Here is a 13,044-nt window from a genome sequence, read left to right on the forward strand (position 1 = left end):
CAACCAACCAACCAATCAACCAACCAACCGATCAACCAACCAACCAACCATTAACTAACCATCTATCTAGCCAACCAACAATCCAACCTGCCAGCCAGCAAACAAACCCGCCTGCTCGCCTGTCCCTCTGTCTCCTTCTTTCGCTTAGATTTCGTCGTCGAGTCTTCGCGCCTTCTCTCTCTCCCTCTCTCACTCACCTCTCTCTCTCTCTCTCTCTCTCTCTCTCTCTCGCTCTCGTGGGTTTTCATTTCCTCCCTCCCGCCCCTTCTTACCGCCGCAGTCCTCTATCCCCGCGCTTCTCCCGATCTGACGTCGTCGCGCCGCGACAAAACGAGCGAGGATTAAGGAAGAGCACGGAGCGAAGCGCGAGCAGTTGGTCTGTTGGCCGAGTGGAAAGTTGTGGCTGGGTAATCGAGTGCGCGGCGGTGTCTAGCTGGTCGCGTCGCGCGACGCGCGCCGATCCAACCGACCAACCGACCGACCCATTGATTTCCAAGTTTGACGACGTCAACAACGACGGCGACGACGACGACGACGACGAGAAGCCCGAAACCGACAGAAGCGTAAACGCGAGTCCTAGGTGCCCGACAGGATGCCGCTGCTGCGCAAGAAGCCCTTTCAGCGTCTTCACGTCTCCTCCGACTTCCGCGAGGACGACGAGGTCTTTCATTGCGCCGTGACTAATGAGATTTTTAAAGATTACAAGTGAGTCGCCTCGCACCTTACGCGCACGCTTACCCCTTACTATTCTCATCCTATTCACGATTTGTCACTCTGCACTCTCCCTACTACTCTAACGCATCGTTTTCATCCTTCTCGTCCACGTTCGCGCCATAACGTCGCGCTTACGAAAGCGCCATGCGCTATCACAATTTTTTATTTCTCTTTCAGTGAGTTTTGCGAGAGAATTATCCTGTGTAATTCAATGATATGGTCGTGCAGTATAACTGGAAGGTCCGGAATGACCTACGAAGAAGCTTTGCAATGCGAGGAGCACGCGAAGGCAAGCCTCAAGGAATTTCCGATGGAGGTACCTATACGTCAATTTCGTTAACTTTCGCGCATATTTTGGACAATTTCATTCATATCTTCTTCTTATTGTCCCTTAGTTGCGTATCCCAATCTTGTACTTAGCTAGTAAAACATCGAGGACTTCTTTTGGTGAAATGATAGAGGACATTTACCAGTATGCTAGAGAACGATATTTCATTGGAGAAATGGTTGAAGCAAGCTTCACCGAAGATTCATGGTGCGAATGTCATGTTTTACAAGTTATCGAGCCTACCCAACAGCAAATTAATGCATTTAATTTGGAAAACAGCAAGTGAGCAACATCATTTTTATACATGTTTGCGGTGTAATATTATAAACAAGAGCAGTGCATATATTGTCATTGATTGTCGATTTATTATTTGTTAGAAGTCCACAGGATAGATTATATTATCCTCCGGCAAAATTATTTCGTTATGAAGTTGAACAGCTAGATTGTGGCGATACCGACGTCAGTCAACTGATGATTGTAGAAGCTTCGCAGGTCCGTCGAAGGAAGCAGCAGTATAGTCGAGAACGTAATAAAATATTCCTTCGAATGCTATGCGAGCAAAACACTAATGGTGTTTGGATAGTAAAGGTATGTTTGCTTACATATGATAATTTCGTACAGTAATGAAAGTTGTTTGTGGAATCGAGCGCTCGGAAAATATGTTTGCTAGTTCCTAGATTCGATTAAAATATTTTATATCGAACAAATTATAAAAGACTTGCAAAATTAAGATATCCATGGTTTTTCAATTTTTTTTTTTATAAATAATCTCTTTCGAATTTTTGAATTGACATTTTGATCTCTGGGTTAATATGAAATTAATTGTAAGACCACTGTAAAAGAAAGCTTGCCAGACGTATCGTTCGCATCGCTTTCAATGTTTTTGTCCAATGACTTTACGTTGATTTTACATAAACAGTTTTTCTCCAAATTCATCGATAATATTGACCAAAATTATATTTCATTCAGGAAAGTGTCTTACAAAAATATGGCATTATTAAAACTCGCTTTGATTCGTTATTTGCTGGGCCACTACCCGATTTTACACCACGGCCAAGAAAAATAATAAAGCAAAAGCAAGAATCTTTGGACAAATTTCTTGTTTCCGATGTATCTAAGCATAGGACGTTCGATAAGCCAGATCCACTGAAAAAGATTAATTCTAGTGACACTATTATAAAGAAAAATCGAAAACCTAGGTAAATATTTACTTTGTCAACTTCACCGCCAATTACATGTCACTAATTTACGACCCGTTTGAATCGTGCCTCTTATAATGCGTACTTTCAGACTTAATGGTAAATTTAAGGAAGAACTCAAGGCAAAGGCCTTAGAAGAAAAGGCTAAACGTAAGGAGGAAAGATTAGAAAAAAAGGAGCGTAAAAAAGAAGAAAAAATAAAACAGGCAGCATTGGCAGCATACGTTAGAAAGTGGAATAAGCCACGAGAAGACTTGGAATGCGAAGACCTTAAACCTCTTCCAATAGCGACTCCCCTTAAGTGTCCGTTATTAAATGAAAAATTTGGTGATTTTGCCATTATTTTAGAATTCTTGCAGTTTTTTCATGATGAAATTGAGGTTAAAACATGGTTTCCCAATGGTTTGACCCTTGAAGTTCTGGAAAAAGCAATAATGGATAAAGAAATAATAGGTCCATTAAATGATCTCATTCAGTTACTTCTTGCAAATATTTTTAAATATCAGGCCGAAGAGGAGGACGAAATTCACGCAGAAGCATCCGAAGCAGTTACCGATAATAATGTTGATCAAAGAGTATCATCAATGGCAGAAGCCGTCAAATTGGCAACAATGGCATCGAGTTGGTCCCAAACTCATCAAGGATGTCAGTTGTCAGAGATCGCCTTAGATTATTATACAATGAGTGAAATATTAAGGCAGCATCTTCTAAGTTCTGGTGGACGTATTAGTGAAGCAGCCTCAAAATGGAGATATTCCCAGAGAGGTATTTCACTTAAAAAATAACGTTAATATTTATATTATGCTGATTTATTTCAATTTGCTATTAAAATAAGTAAAAAATTTTCACTAGGTGGATATACAAATCAAGACGATCCTGCTCTTTTACTTAGAATAGAGAAGCCACGGATTTTGCGTTTATTAAGTCATCGTAATATATGCGAATTTAATTTAGAAGATCGATTAACAGTTGTAATTTGTTTAATAAATCAACTGCTTACATTCGCATCTATTCGGGATATTATTGATGAAAGGTACGAAAAGCTTTTTCAAGCAAAAAAAGAGTTAAAATATTTTATAATTGCTGAACAGAAGAAAGAGAAAGAGGAGAGGGAAAAGTTGAAAGAAAAGGAGAAGGATGGTAAAATTGAGGAGGAGGATCCAGAACGAAAGAAGATAACTCGTAATAATTATAAAGAAGAAAAGAAGAAGGAAGAATTCGAAGCGAAACTGAAAGACTTACAAGAAGCTTCTAGAGACGATCAAATGATGGTGCTCTTAGGATCTGACAGAGCGTATCGCAAGTATTGGCGCTTATTATCCATACCTGGTAATTATGTCAATAAAATCAATTTTCTTTTAATTAATTATAATGGTCTGTGTACTCTTAACGGGAATGAGATTTTCAGGAGTTTTTGTGGAAAATGTTGACTCGTGGTCCGGTCACTGTTTACCAGAAGGGACTCCATATATGCCAGAACTTGCAGATACCAACACATTATATTCTTATTTGAAAAATAAATTCGAGGACGAATGTAGTGATAAGGAGAATAGTTTTAAGAAAAATAAATCTCCCAAAAAAGTTAGTTTTTCCGATAAAAATGGAGTCAAGTCGCCTCGTAAGGATACGAAAAAAGATATACATAAAACCTTAATGGTTTGTACGGGGAATAAAGATTGTCCCGTACACATAAATAGAATCGGGCCCAAGTGGAGCTTCTATGGTAAAGAGCAAGATATCGATAATTTAATTGATGCACTAAGTGAAAGAGGTATTCGCGAGTCCGAACTTAGAAATAATCTTGTACATGAAAAAGAGAGCTTGATAGCTGCAATTGACGAATGTCCAAAGCATAAATTTAATTCCGATGTCGTAAGTATCACTGTTCTTTTCTTCTTCTTTTTTTTTTCTTTTCTTTTTTTTTTTCATTTTATCATTTTGCTTCATTTTGTTTATTTGTCTTTTCTTTTAACGGTATCCTATTTTCATCCATAATTAGAAAATGCAATTTTTAATTTCTTATAGTTTGCAGAGATGATAAAGGATGCACCAAAATTATCCAAGAAAAATAAAGTTGATAATACTCATAATAATTATTCACCTGATATGACTCTTGATGATATTTTGGAACTTACTTTACGCGATTATGTCTTGGATTTGGAAGACAAAATCAAAATGGGTTGCCTGGGTTCTCTGAAGGTAGTGAATCGTGATACGTGGCGAAATGCTATTAATAATCGCAAATATGATAAGCAGTGTGATAAACTTGTATATGGATTGAATGAAACTGCAGTAGACTTCGCTGTTAATGTAGCATTAGATAAAATTAAAACGGAATCTAAAAGTAGTAGGCCAGGAACTCCTGATTCGGAAGTCGGTAGTTCCAATACAAAAGCATACAGAGATCCAGGAAAATATTTGGGTCCTCCCGATAAAAGTGAATCCTTACCAGATTCTCTACAGCAAACTGCAATCAAACAATTAGCATGCGCTATTTTACAAATATCTCAAGCTATTGAACACAAGTACCTGAAAAAACCACTAGGCGTCGACGATAAAGATAAGAAGTGGTCCAGTGAAGAAGCTAGGGATCGATGGGAGCAATCGCTTATGTCATCGACAAGTTGGTCACAACTTTTTGTACATTTAAATACATTGGACAATAGTATCGCATGGAGTAGGAGTGCATCGAATGCACAATGTCGAATTTGTCGAAAACGCAGGGATGCTGAAAATATGTTACTTTGCGATGGTTGTAACAAGGGTCATCACATATACTGTTTAAAGCCGAAGTTAACCGTTAGTAAACGCGAAATTGCTTTTAAATTGATAATTTTATTTTTTCGATGGGTGCAGCTTCATCATTAAACTTTATAATCTTCATTGTAGGCTGTACCGGAAGGCGATTGGTTTTGCTATGTTTGTAAGCCACGAGAAGTAAAATCAAAAGAAAAAGCCAAGAAACGAAGAAAATTTGAGGATGAAATCGATGAAGATACGACGCTTACGAAAGAAACGAGGCATAGTCGTGCAAGAAGAATCGTCGATAGTGACGAAGACGAAGAGGAGGAGAGAGATACTAATCAGGAGGAAGACAGTGATGAAGAAATGTTAGTTGCATTGTTGTTCGTTAAGCACGCTTAATTACTCAATTAAATGCAAATATTGTGTTGCATTTTTTCAGATCGAAATCAACACAACTTTGTGCAATTTGTGACAATGATGGGAAGCTTGTAGCATGCGTGACTTGTCCAAAATTTTACCATATCGATTGTCTCGATCCACCCCTTACAAGAGTACCTCGTGGTCGCTGGTCTTGTACAACTTGCAAATCCCGGAAAAGCAATCCAAGGCCAGGTAATACATCTTTACATACGAAGAAATGCGAAGGTCGCTAAACTTGAATGTGACACTTAACAAAAATTAATTCTTTTCACCCCAAGGTGCATAATTTGCGATAAAAATGTATTATTTGTAGTTTAGCGCTCCCCTAAATTAGCATAATTAGTAAGATTGACATATTTCAATCAATTATAATTTATAATATATTATATCTGCGAGAGATAACATTGCTTTTAGAACTTCAAGTTTAGTCAGACAAATTTCCTATGCAATTGCATTAAATTAAATGTATTAATTACCAAAAACATTACTTGCACTCGATAAGTTTAAAAAGAAAGAAGTAAGGCCTAGTTTTGGGTATGTTGTTAGTGGTAAAGGGTCGTGAGAAGGAGCGAGAGACCGAAAGATCCTCCGCTGCTGCGGCACGTTCTCGCATCCACGGCTTCGCCAAGAGCCTTCTTACTAAAGAACCTAAAGACTGGGATGGTCTGTATTAAGATATTCGTGTTTTACCCGTAATTTAACTTAGTATTAAAGTAAATATTTTTATTTTATCCTCATTGTAGTGACTTACAACTGATAACTCATCGTAACATTTTTTTTTTTTTAACCGCTTCTCCTACTTTTTACAAATAACAAAATCTCGTTGAATGACAACTTCTCTTTTGACTCATATTTTATCGAGTAACTCTAACCATATTGACACAATTACATTATTTTCAATTATTTCAATTCATAAAGCTCTTCTATGCGTTCACCCACACCACCAATATTTATTCCAGTGGCTCATAACAAGCTTTAACATTTTGATTAAACATACAATTTAGCAATTTAGCACATTGGCTCTCGTGAGAGCGTTCATATGCACTTTTCATTTGGCTCGATGTCTCGAAGCCCATTTTCAATTTTGTTTTTTAATTTTCCAGATAGTAGCGCGTCCGAGGAAACTGAACAACCACGGCAAACGAGAAGGTCGGCAAAACGAGCGGCCGAAGTTGAAATGGAAGAGGAGAAGATAACTGTAAAAGGTTGCAAAGCATTGTTTCAGGAACTTGTACACGACGTTACACGTCATCGAGATTCATGGCCTTTCCTCTCACCCGTTACAAAGGATGAGGTTCCCGATTACTATGACTATATTTCCGAACCAATGGATTTTGGTACCATAAAGAAAAAACTTGAACATGATAACTATCGTACAATACAAACCTTTTATAGCGATTGTCTTTTAGTTTTTGATAATTGTCAAACCTACAATACAGAACATAGTGCCGTGTATAAGTAAGTAATATTTGTAATTTATAGTTGGGTTCGGACGCCAGAGACAATAGATGGGATGGGAGTAACTAATAATTTTGCACGCGCGCACGCTCTTACAAAAATTACACATGTGCGCACACACGCACAAACCCACACAAATTGGCTGCATATACCCACATACATATATGCACACACACGTGTGTGTGTATGCGTGTGTGTGCGTGGGTGCGTGTGTGCGTGCGTGTGTAGAGAGAGAGAGAGAGATCAAATTAATCTTTTTAAAAGCACAATTTATAAATAGTTTATTTACTTCTTTAAACATTCTAAATCTATTTTTATAACACTATTAATTTGTCTGTAAATAGGCCGTTTATTTTCTATTAAACGTGTCACATATTGCATATGCTATTTATATGGCCATGTTTGTATGCATATTGTATGTACCCTTTTGCTTGAGGTTTGTAGATAAATGTTAAATTAGCTGCATTTATAAAACAAATTGTTCATAAAATTTTATTTAATCAATTATGATTTAATTAACATATTTAAAATATTCTAAGAAAATTTTGCCCTCGTTTTTATATTTATTAATTAAATTATTTAATTTTTCCAATTTGCTGTTTTGCATGTTATGAATTAGTAATGAAGTTATTATTATTTATGAATTTTTAAAGGTGCTTGTTGCATGATTGAATTAGCCTGCAATTGAAATCAGTATTGTTAATATTTGTTATAATTGTAATAAGCGTTTTTTTTTTTTTTCTATATATATATAATAAAACGCACAATCTTTGGCTTCCGAACACTATTATCATATAAAAGAATGTTTTTACCTTCACCTAATTAGTTATGTTTTTAGGGCTGGTATGAGACTACTGAAATTTTTTGAAAAACGATGTAAAGAGCTAAATCTAAACTATGATGAAGATGCAGTCCGACAACCACATCTTAAATTACAGAAAATAGACAGAAACGGTGACCAAAACGGTTTAGAACACAGCGATGATGATTCAAATCATAGCTAGAGAAGGATTTTTATTTGTATGTGTAACAGTTTACAGTGATTTGCCTTCCTTAAAATCCTAAATTAAAATTACTTTTTATTATAAATCGTGTGGATTTTAACGTAGCAAATTGCTGATAAAATCAATCGTTTATTGACAAGATATACTTTTGGAGTTTATCTTACTGTGAATTTTTTTTTTTTAGTTTGAACAAATTATCAAAGCTCATTTAAGTGTTAAAAAGTGCAAGGACTTGACCGACTCAGTAGAGGTTATTCATATTAACGGCTGATTTGGTTGATATCTAAACGCTTTTTCTATTCGTAGATAGTTTTGCACATGTTTGATTCATAAATTTCTCCCGGGGTTTAGCTGAGATTAGTATTATTTACCGAAACACAATCTTCTCAGCAAAAACCTTTTAATATAAAGTAAACCAGTGTGGGAGACTTTATTTCATAATGTCCCAGTTTAAATATCCAATTTAGCATTTCACTTATTGTTCCATAAATATTGTTATATGATCCACTTGATTCATAAATTATTTATTCGCTTAACTATATATTTACACTTTAGAATAGAATGAAAAAAATCATATATATATCTGTCGTCTTACAAACATTTTTTAAATCTCTTCATGATCTTAGTATCTCACACTCAAAGCTACACGCTAGTGTAGATTAAAATTTTAGATTCTTTTTATTTAAATAAAAACTTGGATTTTTTTCTTTCTTTTTCTTTTTTGTTTAAGCAAAATCCAGGCTTGTTCATTAATAATTTTATCGCCGAATTTTTAGAGTTTTAATTTTTCATTCAAATTGTTATTATATTAACGGTACTTAGTTTTGCCACAGTGTGAAATCTACTTCATCATTTCCAAGATTGTTGAGATAAACCTTGGGCTGGACCTACCCAAATTTTAAGTATAAAAATTTGGACATTGAGCATTATCTTGTACAGCACAATTAAAAATAATTTGTAACGAATGTATGTTTTATACAATTAATTTGGTAATAAACACCTTCAAAATCAAAATCTTTATATTTCTTACTAACGAGATTGCATCGTCTTTATTATTTTAAGATAATACAATTGTTTTACAATAATTTGAATATTTCAAATTCTAATAATGAAACGTTTAAATAATAATTAATGATGTCCACCATGAAAAAGTTCTTCGTCCTTTTTTCTCCATATTTCTATATTTTCAGGACTGTTTGCTAATACAGAAAAATGTAACATTTAATTGAAAATTCGAATAGAATTGTATTAATAAAAGTCCATATTTCTTAAATACTTACATATTTTTTGAAGCTTATAAAAGAGAGGACTGCCTAAGAGACATCCCCATAACCACCATTTGAAACACCAGGAATGTTTCAAATAATATTTAAATGGAAATTGGGCGATCTTTGCCGATATAGTGTATGGATATTTCATTGGTCTCGACACATTCTCAGCCATGTTTGCTAAAATATTTCATTCCTTTTAATACATATTCCCTCCGTAATGTTAGCACTCGTATTACATAAACATATATTTCCTATTGAGGTTATTTTATTAGGTACTATTACGGGAACGAATCGTTAATTTTTCATTCAATTATTAGCAAGGGTCATTTCATTTATGAATATACTTTAAATATTTAAATATTATCTTACATTTGGGCTAAAAAAAAAAGAGAGAAAAAAAAAGAAGAAAAAAAATATATTACACACGATATGATTGCGCGAGTTAAATGCGAATTTTTCTAAATCAAATTCATGATCGATATTCAATGAGACTGTTGGAATACTTAATCAGAGTATTAAAATAGTGAGCTCTTACGATCTTAATTCTCTTTAATTTTGCTGGATTTACTGAACGTGATGAAAGTAAAATCTTCGTTAACCGATGACTTACTCGTACAAGAATGAGAACTGCCGTCGAGTGCTATTGTTCATATTCCCTATTTCTCTAATTCAAAATTAAATCCATTTTTACATGCATTTGCTATAGATTTTCGCTGCTCACTTGGTAATAATGATGCCTTCGATAACGGTCTTGAACGAGCATCGAAATTCAAATTTTGAAAAACTCAATCATAACGATAAGACAATTTCAAGGAGGCTATTAAACTGGAAATTATTTATTTATTTATTTTTTTCTTTTTCTTTTTCTTTTTTTTTTTATTTTTTACAAATTTTTGTTGCACATAATTAAATTTCGATAGGATACAGCTTGCGTATTAATTACTAAAATTAATAGAGGCTACATTGTTGAATGTTATGAAATTACGGTAATTTTCATTAGAGGCTTAGTTAATTCAATACGTTCAATATGAATTGTAAAAGTTAATTGAACGGTGACGTTATTATTACGTAGAACTTTAAATATGAAAAAACAATCGAAAAAATCGTAAATAATAAAGAGCGAAGTAACAAATAGCGAACCTTATAAATTAAAAATAAAGAAAAAAAAAACACCAAACATACAAGACATAATACACAGCTATTCACCTATTACATAAAATCAATTAAACTAATGAAGCTGTTATATTAAACAAAAAAAAAATGTATATGTTTATTGTTAAACAAAACGTACACTTATTTCTTATGCTTGAACAATAAATTTATATTAGAAATTTTACGCACACGCTCGCCGTCACCTTTTTGCTTGTTTCAGGATTTGTTAGACCTTGAATTAGCTATTAAAGATTCAATCGGATATCACCGAATTTAGAACTTTGGATACTAGCGTATGAAGACAATTGAGCAGATATAAAGTATTATGAGCGTGTTCGCATATCTTATGGCTAATCAATTAAATCTTACCAATTGTTTTGTAGTTAAACCAGGTTAGGCATAAATGATAATATAAATATCTAAAATTTGATATTTGATACATTTAAGAAACATACTTTGCAGGTCGATTAATGTGTGTCTTATTTTTTTTTTATACTACAATGTAAGGATTTTTAAAATAGCCTCAAGTTGACCGAATATTTTTTTAAAATCTCACACTAATCTCACTAGTCGTGTCAAGATAATTATGTTAATTCATTTTCATTACTTTCGATTAATATTAAAATTTCGTTGTCATTAATCTTGGTCGCTTGATCGGAACGCGTTGCTCTGCCAAGATTATTACATCTAATTATAATGTTACTATGAAATTATATGGAATTACTGAATTTAAGTTAATTAAGTTCTTTGCAGCGTATTATGTCAGTGTCGATAATCCAGTTTTATACATCTATATATAAATTAATATTAAAAATCTGTAATAAATATAAAAACATAATTGTTCAATTGTTTAATGTTATTTTATAACATTAAAAATATTCTATAATAATATTATATTTTTAAACATATATATATATATATATATATATATATATATATAATGTTGAATAATAATAATTAAAAATAATTAATTTCTGCTATATATAAAAAACAGCTTCCTAAATAAATTGAATGAATAGATTTATATAACGATTTATATGATTACATTTGTTATATAGATTTTTCTTTTGAGCATGTATTTTCTTGAATAATAAATTATGTTCAAAAATCTGAAAGCGATTTGTTGATGAATAATTTCACTATTTAAATTATTTGATGCAAAGCATAAAATTTGCATATTGCTTGAAAAAATAAGTTTTCTTCAAATTTTATTAAAAAAAAAAAAAAAAAAAAAAAAAAAAAAAAAAAAAAATAAAAATAAAAATAAAAATTATGCCGTTTAAATTGGATGTTTGTCATCTCATATTTTGTTTCGATGAATTTTGTTCGCACGTAAACAATAATATTTTTAAAAGTCTCAAATCGTAGAATAATTCGGTAAAACTCTCTATAAAAAATGGGTCAATAAATTATAAATTTATATTTTGTTTTTCAAAATATGAGATGAATCATTAGTCGAATTAAGAAATACTAATCAAAAGATTGTTGATAGAACTACATAAAAAATATGATAATTAATGCTATCATAAATTTATTTAAATAATAGGGAGAATAAATCCAAATATACTTAAAATGCTAATGGCCAGTATTATATTATAAATTCCAGAAGAAAGTATTTCTATCAAGTGCCGACACTTGTTTACTGCATGTGTAAAATAAATGGAATTAATTAGATTACTTATTAGTCCAGTACATCCAGCTTCGACAAATACTTTGAAAAAAAAAAAAAAAGATTATTAAATTACGTACTCATTATGCCGATTTTATTTAGGCATTGCGAAAATATAAATTTTAATATATTAACAAGTAGGACGTAATTTTTATACTGATAACATAGTCAAGTGTATATAAGAGCAAATTTTGCGCAAGTTTACAAAAAAAAAAAAAAAAAAAAAAAAAAAAAAAATTCTTATAAAGCATTATACTTAATAGATCAGCATTTTGGTGATCATGAAAAAGCGAGTTAAGCGACGTTAACACTTTTCTTTAGCTTATCTTTCATAAGCACTCATTTCTAGAAATTTCCGTGTCACATAATATTATAATTGACTTGCACGGGCATGATAAAGAATTTAGCCCAGATTATTATCATCCTGTTGACGAGTTCATTAATGGCTTTTGAAATTCGTATGCATTTACAATGTTTTAAAAGAGATATTAAAAGGAAAAATCTATAAAAATTAATCAATAATTGCAGCAAAGGAAGGCATCAGTGCAAGATTTTTAACGGGAATTGTAACTGTATAAGGAGAGCCCTAGTTAACAATTTGATTAGAAACTACAGTTAAGGGAATGATATGGTCATTGATGCTTGATAGATAATAAGAAGCAAAAAATGCATTTATTGAAACATATAAGATTTAAAATTAAGATTCCAATAAATAAATTATAATTGTAGAGAACTTTCAAAGCATTTACTGACATTGCTTTAAATACATTGCGGGCGCTTAGCTGCTCTTATTCATATTTATCTCGGATATTGAAATTGTTTACGAAATTTTTTATTAACTATTGCTATCGAATCTAATTAATTAATTTTTGATGCTATATTGTATATTTTATTTACGTTTAAATGTACAAAAATGCAATTGAAATCGTATACATTTTTACGTCCATGTATACACACACACACACACACACACACACACACACACACACACACACATTATATATATATATATAACTTTTGATTTATTTGCTTATATTAAGCTTGTCATGCATATATTTTGCTTCTTTTCCGAAAATTTTTTTAA

The 13,044-nt window shown here is 32.5% G+C and overlaps 1 protein-coding gene across 3 annotated transcripts; it reads left to right on the top strand.

Annotated features, from left to right (window-relative positions):
• The first annotated feature begins 526 nt into the window (after positions 1-526).
• Positions 527-8,409, top strand: Acf (ATP-dependent chromatin assembly factor large subunit). 3 transcript variants are annotated; one of them, XM_011506052.1, is made up of 14 exons: positions 527-705; positions 892-1,030; positions 1,110-1,324; positions 1,420-1,630; positions 2,012-2,241; positions 2,333-3,006; positions 3,094-3,570; positions 3,650-4,113; positions 4,267-5,040; positions 5,131-5,351; positions 5,426-5,598; positions 5,953-6,069; positions 6,510-6,864; positions 7,691-8,409. In XM_011506052.1, exons 1-14 carry the CDS (start codon positions 593-595, stop codon positions 7,866-7,868), a joined length of 4,341 nt encoding a protein of 1,446 aa, XP_011504354.1. In that variant the 5' UTR covers positions 527-592; the 3' UTR covers positions 7,869-8,409. The 3 variants fall into 3 exon arrangements, with proteins under 3 accessions (XP_011504354.1, XP_011504355.1, XP_011504356.1); XM_011506053.1 differs by having other exon boundaries at positions 7,703-8,409; XM_011506054.1 differs by lacking the exon at positions 5,953-6,069.
• The last annotated feature ends 4,635 nt before the right edge of the window (positions 8,410-13,044 follow it).

The sequence above is a fragment of the Ceratosolen solmsi genome, unplaced genomic scaffold, assembly GCF_000503995.2.
Source record: "Ceratosolen solmsi marchali unplaced genomic scaffold, CerSol_1.0 scaffold7, whole genome shotgun sequence".
In the NCBI taxonomy this organism is placed as follows: Eukaryota; Metazoa; Arthropoda; class Insecta; order Hymenoptera; family Agaonidae; genus Ceratosolen; species Ceratosolen solmsi.

Bases quoted from the DNA above. Each gene is read 5' to 3' on its own strand.
- Acf (XM_011506052.1), top strand. From the start codon at position 593: ATGCCGCTGCTGCGCAAGAAGCCCTTTCAGCGTCTTCACGTCTCCTCC. The intron at 706-891 runs GTGAGTCGCCTC...TTTCTCTTTCAG, and splicing joins GAGATTTTTAAAGATTACAA to TGAGTTTTGCGAGAGAATTA. The intron at 3,007-3,093 runs GTATTTCACTTA...AATTTTCACTAG, and splicing joins ATGGAGATATTCCCAGAGAG to GTGGATATACAAATCAAGAC.